Source organism: Danio rerio, chromosome 21 (genome assembly GCF_052040795.2).
Source record: "Danio rerio strain M-AB ecotype USA chromosome 21, GRCz13ab, whole genome shotgun sequence".
Lineage (NCBI taxonomy): Eukaryota > Metazoa > Chordata > Actinopteri > Cypriniformes > Danionidae > Danio > Danio rerio.
The window spans coordinates 863,747-877,500 of NC_141041.1; the positions used below are offsets into that span (position 1 = coordinate 863,747).

Consider the following 13,754-nt stretch of genomic DNA (forward strand, 5'->3'; position numbering starts at 1 on the left):
CAGTTATATATCATCAAACTTAATAAAATCCATCCAATTCAAATGTCCTTATTACTGTCTTACACGTTGAAAAACACCATGCAATCTAATATAATAAACCTAGCAACAGTGCACACATGCAGATCTCTTCATAAAGTGCAAGACATGAAAGATTAATCTCTTCTAACGTTTCTTTTTGTGTGACCTGCAGATGCATAACGCAATCATAACACACACACACACAAACACACACACACCCTTCTTTCAAACGCAAATCTACATTCGCTTCCTCTCAGTAATTTTCCACTCTCAACAAACGCGTCTGTCGAGCCTACTATAGCGAAGGCGATCGGCTCATGAATATTAATGAGGCACGCGATTTGACTGGCTGAAGACGCTCTTCATGAATATTAATCATCTTTGTCACGTGACACCCACCACCCGGTCACGGTAAAGTCTAGATGGGATACAGCTGCGGACACTCACGTTAATAAAGCATGATTTTTGTAACACTGTATAACAATAATTCATATTTGTATATAACTATTAGGGTAGACGTCAATGAAATACTATATAATTGGTAATTTATTAAATAATAATCAGTATAATTACTATTTTTTAGAACTATGAATGTTGGGTTCAGAGTAGACGTGAATAAAATACAATTAATATTTAATTTAATAATTAATTCTCGTTTAATTCCGGCCACAGCTGTATCCCTTCAAGCAACAGCCGCATGTCCGGGTAAAGTCTAGATGGGATACAGCTGCGGATACATTAATATAGCATATTTTTTGTGACACGACTACAACAATAATTAATATTTTTACATGACCCTGGGGGTTTTAGGTAAGGGTAGATGTTTATAAATTCAAATTTAATGCGTTTTTTAATAAATAATATTACATTGCTATAAGGGTTGAGTTTAGGGTATATGTAAATAAAGTACTATTAACGGATAATTTGATAAATATTTATCGTAATGATTACTGTTTTAACATTACTATGAGGGTTTGGGAAGGGGAAGACGTTAATAAAATACAACTAATTGGTAATTTAATAAGTAATACACATAATTCTCGTTAACTTTGGCCGCGGCTGTATCCCTTCTAGCGCTAACCTGTCACTGAAGGCAGCGATGGCAACCTCATGAATATTAATGAGCTCCGCCTTCGCCATAGTAGCGCGTTTGTGTTTTTGTGCGCGTCTCCGCCTCCGCGCTCCACAGACTCACTGCCGACAGCAGCCGAGCGCACAGGCCGCCGTGAAACCTCCCGAGGCCGGATGGTAAAATCCAACCTCCAGCGCATCCTAAACAGTCATTGCTTTGCCCGCGAAAAAGAAGGAAAGAAACAGTGCGAGAGCAGCATCATGGAGGCGCTCAGTTCCAGTATTACCGACAGGATGGCGAGGTGAGACGACAATCCTCTAAAACAGCCCGTCAACACTCGACCACAGATAAAAACATGCTCGTTTCCGGTTTAACGACAGCATACGCTTATCACTTCGACACTTGTCGTCCTGAATAAGGGTTTAAAAACGGTTTAACGGTGGTCGGTTTCCTCTTGGGGCCTGCAAGCTAACGTTAATGCTAATGCTAATGCTAACGGCATCTCTTCAGCATATCTGCGACAGCTCTTCAAATCCGCAAACATTCCACACACGAGCATCTAAACGCGTTAAAATCGCCCATCCATCAGTCATGTCGTGTTAACATGTCAAACTTTTATTCATTTCGGTTAAATCCTCTGCTTAGCATCTTCACAATCGAGCGTAGCCCTTTAAACGCGCGTTCACGAGGCCGCTTTGATCTCATAACGATTATACGCGAATTGCTGTATTGTAGATTAATATTAGATGATAAAGGCTCTTGTTCGGTTAAATTGTTTATAATGTGCTCTTGTTGTGAGATTTGACGTCGAGGGCCTAGATTTTCACACGTACGTCACATTTTAAAACGCCGTGACGTCACCACATTCGAGGCTTTGATCGCGCCGACGCCACTTCGGGTGTTAAAGGGGTGTTTCTCCTGATTTTGGCTTATTTTGCTTTTATTGCTGACAATCGAGCGTTATTTTCTGTTCGTCAAATTATTATTAAATCTATATAATTGTAGTCGTGGTTTTACTTTAAATGCATATTTAATATTTCACAGTAACCCATAGGAAAGTCGTGTATTATTTTCTGGAAGTGCAAAATATTTGTTATGAAACGTCATGACGTCACCCTTTTTTGTTTATTATTTTTTTCACGTGACCTTGAACCGCATGTTTTTGTTGGTCTTTGTGTGTGAATGTGTGTTGATAGTGCTGATGTTTTCACTCATTAGTGTTTTTGTTAATACATTAGTAAGAAATTACCGTTGTTCTGTCTGTTTTTCAGCTGTAGCTCTTATTTTCTCATTTTATTTTAAATAATTATTATTTTTATCCTGTTCTACACAGGATTTGTCCAGTCCAACATGTTCTACTATTTTATTTAAATTTGGCACTCACATAATCTATTTCTGATTTGCTTTATTATTGTGTTCACACATGATTGTTTTTAGAAGGATTTATAAATCTATATTGTGTGTATTTGTTGTGTTTTGTATTGTCTGAATGACACCGATTGAAGAAAAAGAAACAAAATGCTATTGATTTTTTTTTTATATAAATAAATAGTTATATTATTTAAAATATAATTATAAAATACAGCAAGCTATTTTCAGGCATATTATAATGAACTAAAACCATAACATTGAAGAGCAGGAAGAGGGGGTGCGACACGAAATTCCGGGAGACAGAACAAAACGGGATATGAGTCTGAAATATACCGGGAAAAACGGGAGTGTTGGCTGGTGTGGACACAGCTCCCAACCGAACCTTGAGAGTAGATTAACGGTGATAAGAGTCTCGCCTTAACTCCATTAACAGATCACCACTAGATAAAATATAATCCCTGGTTGCATTTCTTACGTTATAAAAATGACAGTGAAGTAAATCTTTTGGAAAGATCTAAAAACAAAACGCTTAAAAAACACTCTTAAAAAGCACATGGAAAATCACAAAAACTAAAAATAAAGACTAATAAAAACAACTAAAAGTGAATTAAATTTAATTGTAAATTAAATTTAAAAAGACTAAAATGAACCAATAAAATTATTTATATTAACTGTTAATTAAATTTAAAAAGACTAAAATAAACTAATAAAATTATTTAAATGGACTGTAAATTAAATTTAAAAAGACTAAAATAAACTAATAAAATTATTTAAATTAATTGTAAATTAAATTTAAAAAGACTAAAATAAACTAATAAAATTATTTAAATTAATTGTAAATTAAATTTAAAAAGACTAAAATAAACTAATAAAATTATTTAAATTAACTGTAAATTAAATTTAAAAAGACTATAATAAAATAGTAAAATTATTTAAATTAATTGTAAATTAAATTTAAAAAGACTAAAAAACACTAATTAAAGTATATTACTTGTAAATTTAATTTAAAAAAACTAAAATAAACTAAATGATTTTAATTAACTGTAAATTAAATAAAAAAAAACTAAAATAAAATAAACTAATAAAATGATATAAATTAATTGTAAATTTCATTAAAAACTAAAATAAACTAAATGATTTTAATTAACTGTAAATTAAATTTAAAAAGACTAAAATAAACTAATAAAATTATTTAAATTAATTGTAAATTAAATAAAAAAAGACAAAAATACACTAATAAAATGATTTAATTGTAAATTAAATCAGAAAACACTGTGAAATAAGTGAATTAAACACTGTTGTAGATGAAATCTTAAAATCTTAAAATAATCTAATAATACAACTAAAAGTGAATTAAGTGTAGTTGTAGGTGAAATCACAAAAGCATTAACTAATGAAAAATGAATGAAGCGTAATTGTAAATGCAAGCTGTGTTTGTCTGGCAGCTGCTGTTTATAATGTGTGTAATTCCTCTTTTTGGCCTTCAGTAAATGAAAATACTGAGACGTTCACACAGAATGTGTGTGTTTGGAGTAAAGATTAAACTCAAGGTCTTCTGACTGTTGCAAAGCTGAGTCCCGCATCGTGTGTGTGTGTGTGTGTGTGTGTGTGTGTGTTTACACAGAAAAACAATGAAGTCGAGCAGTGGAATGAAGAAATGTCATGTGGCAAACTGATGAATTGTGCTTTATATTTTTACTTCCTTGCTTGTGTGTGTGTGTGTGTGTGTGTGTGTGTGTGTGTGTGTGTGTGTGCGCGTGTGTGCATGGGTGTGTGTTCTTGAACATGATCAATTGAATGCAAATGTTAATTTTGGCATGAAAAAAGTTTTCACAAAATAGCAAAACTCTTTTTAATTTTCTTTTTTGTCTGTGCTTGTGTTTTACAGTACACTCTCAGAAATAAAGGTACAGCAGCTGTCACTGGGGCAATACCTTTTCAAAAGGTACATATTTGTACCTGAAGGGTCCATAATGGTACCTCAAAAGTACTTTTAGGTACATCTGCACGTTAATAGGCACCTTTAAGCTTTCACTGTTGACTCTTCAGGTACAAATATGTATCTTTGAAAAGGTATTGCCCCAGTGACAGCTCCTGTACCTTTATTTCTGAGAGTGTACTGTAAAAAAACTCAAAGATGTCTCTGTCAACTAGAGCTGCACCATATTGGAAAAAACTGACTTGCAATATTTAATATATGTTGCAACATAAAATATAACTTCACCAGATGTCATAAATGGGTATATTAGAAAAGAACTCATCATTTCAGATACATTGAGATGATTTTGTTAGGAAGTGCATCTGCAAAAAATAAAAAATAAAACAACCCCAAAATATTGTGAAATACAGTAGAACGGGTTCTCAACGTCTACAAAAAAATGTCCAAAAATGTGAGTTTTAATTAAAGTCAAAGGTCGGGAACAAATGATATTACATAACTTGTTTTTAATAATAAACATAAAATTAGTAATTAACAATTAATATTAATAATTTTAATAATAAACATACATAACATGCATCATAAGTCAACACTATTTATTTTTCTTTAAACAAAGTGGCATTTGCATTCAAAACACATTAAATACAATACAAATGTGGCAAAACCACAAATGTAAGTGCATTTTTGTACAAAAGGTAGGGAAAAAAAAGGTGAAAAGCACAAAAGATGTGTAATGTCAAATGTAAAAAAATGACACTGTCTGTCTTTCATCAGATGCCTAAAGGCTGATTTATACTTTTGCATCAAGCCTGAATGGCCTGGTGCAGCCTTCGTGCATATCTGATGCGCAACTCTTAGAAAAAAATACAAAAAAAAACTAAACAGTTTATTTTATAAGCTGCAATTTGAATCCTTTACACATGAGCCCCTTTCACACATACAGACCTTTCCGGAAACTCATCTGCAATTTTCCAGAAAGGTCTATATGTGTGAACAGGTCCTTTTTGAAAATAGCGGTAAATTCATTCTGGCTATTTTCCGGAAAGAGAAGTTGTATCATTACCGGTAATTTGCTGGAATGCTGCGCTGTGTGAATGCAGAAGAAAGATTGCCAGAAAGAGTGTGTGCACGTCTAGAACGTGCTGACGGGAGACGTCTGCTTTAGCCAATCAGAACAGTCAGACGCATTCACGTGCGCGTGGTTTATGAGAATAAAAGCCTTTGAATATTTTCCCAGATACATTTAGCTGCTTGAAGTTAGTCAGATAACGATTATATGTTCATTTTAATGCCAACCGTGTAATGTAATTTTCATCAATCTATATATTTTAATAGGTGTGTGTTTTTGTTTGTGTGTTGTTTTCATGGTGTTTTTGTTAGTTTTTGCAGGATGTCTGTTTGTTGTAGTTAGTGTGTGTGTTTAGTGATCTAATGCTGCTGCTGTTGTGCCTGTTTTCACAGTCTGTGTGTGTGTGTGCGTGTGCGTGTGTGCGCACGTGTGTGTGTGTGTGTGTGTGTGTGTGTGTGTGTGTTGTCTCACAGTCAAAGTCAGCTTTATTGTCAATTCAGCCACATGTACAGGACATATAGAGAATCGGAATTATATAATAATATATATAAACATATAATATTAATATAATAAGTAGAGTTTTAAGAAAAAGAAAATGTATAATATATACAATTATACATAAAATGTAGTCTAAAAATATACATAAGGAATAAGAATTTGTAAACATACAATAACATTAAGGGCATATAGCAAATGAGTGCAGATAAAGAACAGCATATAGTGCAAAAAGGCTTGCACTATATGCACTCCTCAGTGTGTTTATGTGTAGGTGTGTGTTTGCGTGTGCATCATGTTCTAATGCTCCTATTATGTGTGTTCTCCTCAGTCTGTCTATATGTTGTAGTAGGTGTGTGTTTCAGCATGTTCTAATGGTGTTGTTGTGTGTGTGTGTGTGTGTGTGTGTGTGTGTGTGTGTTTTCTCAGTCTGTTGTGTGTGTATTTTCACAGTGTGTTTATGTTTAGGTGTGTGTGTTTGCGTGTGCATCATGTTTTAATGCTGCTGTTGTGTGTGTTCTCCTCAGTCTGTCTATATGTTGTAGTAGGTGTGTGTTTATCATGTTCTAATGCTGTTGTTGTGTGTGTTTTCTTAGTCTGTCAGTATTTAAACTTGAAGTCAAGTCTTGCTTCTCGACAGTAAAACATTATTATGATCTAAATGTTTCCTCTGCATTTTGTATCTGTGGTCCTTTTAAGATAATCAAAATCACTGTTAACGGTAGACTCTTGATCAGAGTATTGTCTGAATCATGTTAAAATCAGAGTATTGGTGTCCATGGAAACCTACATAAAGAGTCAGATGATGTCACAAGCTGGTTAAGACAGTTCATTCCTCACCTTTAAGTTGATTTCATGAGCCCTCAAATTTCATAAGTTTGACGTGTTTACTCGCTTACACGCAACTTTTGTAAAGCATCTGCTGCATGTGGCTGTGTCAGAGTCCTTGCTTGTAAAATAAAGCCATACTATAGAACGCTTCGTTTAAGCAAATTAGATGAACGTGATCATGAGTGTTGATGAAGGCATGCGCCGTACTGCACACTTTGCCTTCTTTAAGCAACAAGAACAAACACCCAACATCACTGACGGTGTCCATATCCCTCAAAGCTGTTAGAATTAAATGTTTAGAGATTGTGTGACACAACTCGTACTTATGTGTGTCTTTGATGCACCCCTTGATGCTTCTTACGTTCTTGTCGCAACACCAGTGGCACCGGAATTAGGCACCGAAATTTCTATGCTGATTCGGCCCGGTGCATACTGCTTACAAAGATGTTTCAGCACCCAACCCTAGTTATTTTATATATTATATGATTATATTATTGTTTCTTTTACTTAACATATCTGCATAACATATGAACATAAATACAGAACTGAAACTGTGACCCGAAAACCAAGCTGAACCACGAGAAGTCTGTAATGCAGAACTCATAGTAGCTGTGTGTGTTCATCTGTCATTATCTAATCATGTTCTAAAGCCGCTGTTGTGTGTGTTTTCTTCACGGCTTGTCTGTATATTTTATTAGGTGTGTGTGTGTGTGTGTGTTTATCCATCAGGTTCTGTGTATTTTCTCCACAGTCTGTTTGTTGTAGTAGGTGTGTGTGTGTGTGTGTGTGTGTGTGTGTGTGTATATCATGTTTTAATGCTGTTGTGTGTGTGTGTGTGTGTGTGTGTGTGTGCTCTCTCCACAGTCTGACTGTATGTTGTAGTAGTACCACTGGTCCAGGGCCTCTGTGGTGCTCCTGATGCCCCTCACCCACCTCTGAAGATCCCAGGTGGGCGAGGGAACGGAGCACGGGATCACCCATCCACAACACAGACGCTGTACTCCGTAAGTATACACTACACACACTACAGGACATTACTGAAGCTGTCAAAACAAAATTCCAACTTTAAATATTTGTCAGATTTATTTATATTGGAGGTGAGCGAGACCTAATGCTGGGAATGGTTGTTGCTTACCTTGCTTGACAGACAACTTGTAGTGTGCGTGTGTGTGTGTTGATGGTGAATGTGCATGCAGTGATGATCTGTGTGTATGTGTGTGTTCATGCTGGTGGTTTATGTGCATGCACTAATGCTGTGTGTGTTCTCAGGACAGGAAGTTGACTGTGACAGAAGAGCCTGCTGGTCCCGGTCGTCCGCAGATCCTGCATTTCCAGAGTCGTCCCGCAGCGGCGCGGCTTATCCAGTGGGAGGCAGTGCTGAGAGGAGATGGCCTGTTTGTGGAGATTCCCTGCGAACCCTTTCCAGACGGCAGCAAGGAGAGGTGCCACACACACACACACACACACACACACACACACACACACACACACACACACACACACTACTTTGATCAACACTGTAGGAGAATAACTGAACTATATAACAACAGATGTACAGCACACGATAGACAAACAGATCAAACACACACAGTGTCAGAATGAGTAAAACATTAGATTTAATGCCTGTGTGAAGTCAAGATGTTTATTGTGCACACATTGTTATTCTTTAGGTGAACAATTAATTTGTGCACTGTAAAAAAACATTTTATTAAAAATATTTGTTTAAATGCATTTCAGTTATGTGAAAAGAAAGCCCCGCCCCCTTCTCAATATTCTGTTTCAGTTGTGTGAAAAAAAAGCCCCGCCCCCTACTCAATATTATGGTTTAGATGTGCAAAACAAAACTCCGCCCCTACTCAATATTCTGTTTGTTTCACAAAAATCCGCCCCTACTCAATATTCTGTTTTCTGTGCAACAATGCCGCGCCACTTCTCAATATTCTGTTTGTGCAAACGCCCATGCTCTATTGTTGCACAAAAGCCCCGCCCCTACTCAATATAAATTTTTTTGTGCAACAATGCCCTTCCCCTTCTCAATATTTTGTTTGTGCAAAAGCCCATACTCAATATTCTGTTTGTTGCACAAAAGCCCCCCCCTACTTAAAATTCAGTTTGTTGTGCAAAATCACCACCCCCTACTCAATATTCTCTTTCAATTGTGCAAAAAAGCCCTCCCCCTAGTCAATATTCTGTTTTTCAAAAAAAGACCCGCCCTTACTCAATATTCTGTTTGTTTCAAAAAGCCCCACCCCTACTCAATATTCTGTTTTTCAAAAAAGCCCCGCCCCTACTCAATTTTCTGTTACAAAAAAGCCCCACCCCTACTCAATAGTCTGTTTTTCAAAAAAACCGCCCCCACTCAATATTCTTTGTTTAAAAAAAAAAAAAAAAGCCCAGCCCTACTTAATATTCTGTTTTTCAAAAAAGCCCCGCCCCCACTCAATATTCTGTTTGTTTCAAAAAAGCCCCGCCCCTACTCAATATTCTGTGTTACAAAAGAGCTCCACCCCTACTCAATTGTCTTTCAAAAAAGCCCCGCCCCTACTCAATATTCTGTTTGTTTCAAAAAAAGCACCCACCCCTACTCTATATTGTGTTTCAAAAAAAGCCCCGCCCCACTCAATATTCTGTTTGTTTTTTTTTTTTAAATCCCCGCCCCTACTCAATATTCTGTTTGTTTCAAAAAACCCCGCCCCTACTCAATATTCTGTTTGTTTCAAAAAAGCCCCGCCCCTACTCAATGTTTTGTTTGTTTTAAAAAAGCCCCGCGACTACTCATTATTGTTTGTTGCACTAGTAACTTTCAGTTTGTATGGACAATAACATGATTTTCAATAGATAATGGGCCTGTTTCAGAAAGGAGGTTAACAGAAAACTCAGAGTATTTTAACCCTGAAATGAGAGAAACTCTGGGTTTTCCGTTTCAAAATGGCAGGTTTGTTAAACTGGAGAAAGCAGGGTAAGTCAAGCCTGTTTCTAAAAGAGAGGTAACTTTAACTCAGAGTCAGTTACTGTGGTCACTTACTCTGTGAATCTAACCTGGTCAGAAGCAGGTTTTATTCTCTAAACTCAGAGTTTCTGTCGGTCTCCTCCCCTTTTTTTTAAGATGAAGCGGTATTTCTCACCTGAGCCTTACATTTCCACCCACCTTTTTTAATGCTCATTTTGGATACGTGCATAAAAACGATTGATAGAAACGTCATGATGCACATAACTTTTTAAAATATGCATAAAAAACGCGCATAACTGAGTAGGATAAACTTTTATTCAATAGAAAATGTGCGCATAAACTACGATGGAAACACTTTTACTGAACAAATTACAGTATATACATTAAAAAAAGATCATGATCATATGATAATGAAAATGTGTGTAAATGAACAAACCAGCAGGCTGAGCACACTGTAACACGTCTTAAATATTGTTTTAGTCATTCTAAAATGCCTTAACTGTTTCAGTATTAGTGTATTATTTATTACCTCCGAACGTCTGGTGCGTGACTCTCCGCGTCGCATGGCTTTAGACGCCCCCACGTGTTCATTGTTTCAACATTGTCTTTTGACCTTTTACAGTCATTGCTTTTGACATCGAGGCGCAAGTACATTAATTAGGCTAAATAAAGAATTAATTGACGCAGCTTCTTCTACCACAGTAAATTCTGTTTTTACTGTCGATATTTGGTGCCAGTTTAATCAGGAAGTGACGATTTTTTCTCTTTGACTCGTTGGATGGAATTTTATTCGCATCTTTTATGCAATATTCCAGTTTTGCACATACATTTATTTAATATATTTGGATGGAAACATAGCTATTGCCTACATTTTAGTCACACACAGAAGAACTGTACGAGAATGGCTTATCTTTTTTTAATAAATAATTAAATTAAATTCACCTTCGACATGCACTTTAACTAGATTAATGGGATTATTATTCTTTCTAAAAATTATTTTTAGTACTGCTCACCTTCTAAATGTTATATTAACCTCTATCACTTGATCAATAAAAAAGGCAGACACACAAGTGCACTGTTAAATCATTTAAAACTAATAAATGTATAAAAAAGTTTAGAAAAAAATATAAACGTCACAAATTGCATTACTTATTTTATTATACTTAAATATTTAAATACTTAAAAAGTGAAATTAGGCATTAACTTAAGCAGCTGTTTTCCCACGCTAACTGTCTCTTCTTCACTGATGGTTGCTTCTTTTCAAATATATACGCTCATATTTGCTATAACTTTGCATGAGAACATCAAGTTCAGCTGGAGAAAGAAATGGTGATCTCTTTTATAACATATTGCCATAGTCACTCGTAATGTCTGCGCTCCATTGATAATGCCTTTTTAAAGTCACGGTGTGCGCGCTTAACTCTAAGTTGGTCTACTCGAAGTTGATTGACCCAACTCAGATCAGCTGTTCTGAAACCGAAAACTCTGAGTTTTTAATCTCTCGGTAAATCAACTCAGAGTTCACGTTTAAACTCTGAGTTGTTTGAACCTCCTTACTGAAACAGGCCCAATGACAATAGATTTACATAATTAACATAAACACACATCAAATACAAACAAGCTAAATAATAAAACCAATAACAAATACATACTCAACACTACAGTAAAAACTCTTGCTATAGACTAAACTATAGCTATAGGAAGAAAACTCTTTACAAGGTTTGAGTGATATTTATATATGTGTGTGTGTTTGTGTGTTTGTTCGTTCAGCTTCATCTCTCTGCTGGAGTTTGCTGAAGAGCATCTGAAGGTGGTCAGTGTGTTTGTCTGCTTCTACAAGAACAGGGAGGATCGTGGTGAGTAAAGCACACATCAACACACACCACTGCAGTTTTTTAGACAGTGCTGTTCTTAATGTTTTCCAGGAGGCTTTTTTATAAAGTGGACTGACTATAGATTTAGTAAAAATGTGCGTACTAAATTTATATACTCACAAAAGCAACAAGAGTGATGAAATAAATGAAATAAACAGTTTCCTGGTGATTTTAGGCCTACACTTTTTAGTTAATTCTGTTTATTGGTTTTTATTTAGCTGAATATTTGTAATTGACAGTTTTGTTTATTGAAAAATCAGGATAACTTGTGTTTGGACATTGCTGAAGGTGTGCGTTCTAAGCAGTATTAGGCCAAATGCTTTTCTTTTTAACCCCTTTAGAAATCAACGTTTAATATTACTTTATTTCATTAAAATTATCAGCCTATTTCTGACTGTATTTGTGTTCTGAACGGCTCCTCCCGCTGTCCATCTTCATCATAACATTTCATTAAACTCAAATAAAGCTATTTTAGCCAAAAAGCCTGATAGATTAATTGTTGTGCAATGAAATATAGCCTTACTAACCGACGAGGAAACGCGCATTACAGTGCTTTTACACAGTTCATTCATAGAAAGAGCAGCCAGAAAGGGGAAACTGATGGATTTGTGTTGAATATTAGCATCATTGACCCATAACAATGTACAGTAAGTTACCCATCACTGTCAGTATGTTTGTGTGCTCTTTATAAATGACTGAAAAACAGCTGCGGGTGGAGTATATTGATCGCAGCTGCTCATTTTGTGATCATATCTCGGTTTTGTTCTGTTGATTTGTAATTTCAAATATTCGTAGCTTGAAATAGATGTAAATATGAAGTTCAGTAAAGTGAGCAACAGATTTGTGTTCCAGATCAATAACTCATGACCTATACGCTATTAGTATGACTAACGTTACTATGGCGAAGGCTTAAACGGAGCATTACTCACAATATCGCGTGGAAAAAGGAATAAGACAGCTGTGAAACATCACCAGCTTTGTGTTTTTGTAGGAAACCTGTCTACAAAAGATAGACGTTTGCCGTCTATCACTGAATGTGTCGGGAATATCAAAACTAAACCAACTTAGCTCCGCCCCTTTAAGCCCCTCACACAGCTTGATCCACGCTGGCATTCCTCCTCTTGGGTTTTAGGTTTTAAAAAAAGGAAAAAATTCCACCATCCCGTCTAAACTTTAAGAATAGCGGGTATCAGATTTGCACAGTCCATATGCACTCGCTCGAGAGCTTGACAGAGCCCCTGCGCGTAGCTACAGTTGCTAAGCCATGATTGGTGGGTGGCAGTTGATGGGTGTGGCTTACCGAAGGGTCAATTGACACACACCCAATATGAGATGAGGGATGTTACAGCTACTGACTACAATTATTTTAATGGATATAATATATGGCCAGTTTAAAGGCTTATGCTTTTCAGTTACCTACTGATGCAGTTATGCCTACTGATGTTTCGCTTTTATATTTTACATCAGGCTATTATTTGGGCATAAACATATCTAGATTTATTAATAAACGCACCGTTTGTTTAAAAACAACATCCTTACGCCTTATTCACACGAGGCTTCAGTGTCAATGCTTGATTGAAGGCGTGTCTGAAGTCGGGGCTGAAGCGATCGTCATAGCAGCGTCAGCCAATGAAATCCAGTCAGCAATAGGCCACTGTCTGAGCTGGTGTATTTGCATACAGCGATCTGATTGGCTGACGCTTCCGTTGGGGCTTGAAAAGTTGAGCTAGTCCCAACTTCTGCAGCGAGCAACGCTTCTGAAGCGGCGCCGACGGATCCACAATGCAGTTTGGCAACGCCTGACATCACCCATTCAAAGTGAATGGGAAGCGTTGACGCTGACGCCCCGTGTGAATAGGGCGTTACTGCAAACTTATATGAGTGATATCATTAAATGTTAAGGGGGGCCTTACAATATACCAGATGAAAAGGTGGTCTCGGGCAAAAAAAATGTTGGGAACCCCTGTTCTAAAGCATAAAACAGCATAACATGAGCAGATATTCAGAATCATGCTCAGAGAACATTCTTGTTTATCTGAAACTCAATGCTGAAGTCAGATATTCTGCTGTGGACATGTGCATTATGTGCCGGAACGGCTGTCTTTGTTTAGGTCATTTAACCCGCCCAACGCCAG

At 36.4% G+C, this 13,754-nt stretch overlaps 1 protein-coding gene and 1 long non-coding RNA gene across 2 annotated transcripts in view; one reads left to right on the forward strand and one right to left on the reverse strand.

Annotated features, from left to right (window-relative positions):
• Window positions 1-1,176: 1,176 nt before the first annotated feature.
• Window positions 1,177-13,754, forward strand: part of oaz1b (ornithine decarboxylase antizyme 1b) — a 14,888-nt gene continuing 2,310 nt past the window's right edge. Inside the window, 4 exon segments of the mRNA NM_194432.3 lie at window positions 1,177-1,391; window positions 7,660-7,799; window positions 8,065-8,237; window positions 11,516-11,601. Coding sequence (NP_919413.2) covers window positions 1,264-1,391; window positions 7,660-7,711; window positions 7,713-7,799; window positions 8,065-8,237; window positions 11,516-11,601 — 526 coding nt within the window. The 5' untranslated portion in view covers window positions 1,177-1,263.
• Window positions 8,268-12,756, reverse strand: LOC147838673 (uncharacterized). Its single transcript, XR_015519864.1, has 3 exons — window positions 11,321-12,756; window positions 9,533-9,642; window positions 8,268-9,153 (listed from the first exon to the last, which is right to left on the reverse strand). It is a non-coding gene; the product is annotated as an uncharacterized LOC147838673 (long non-coding RNA).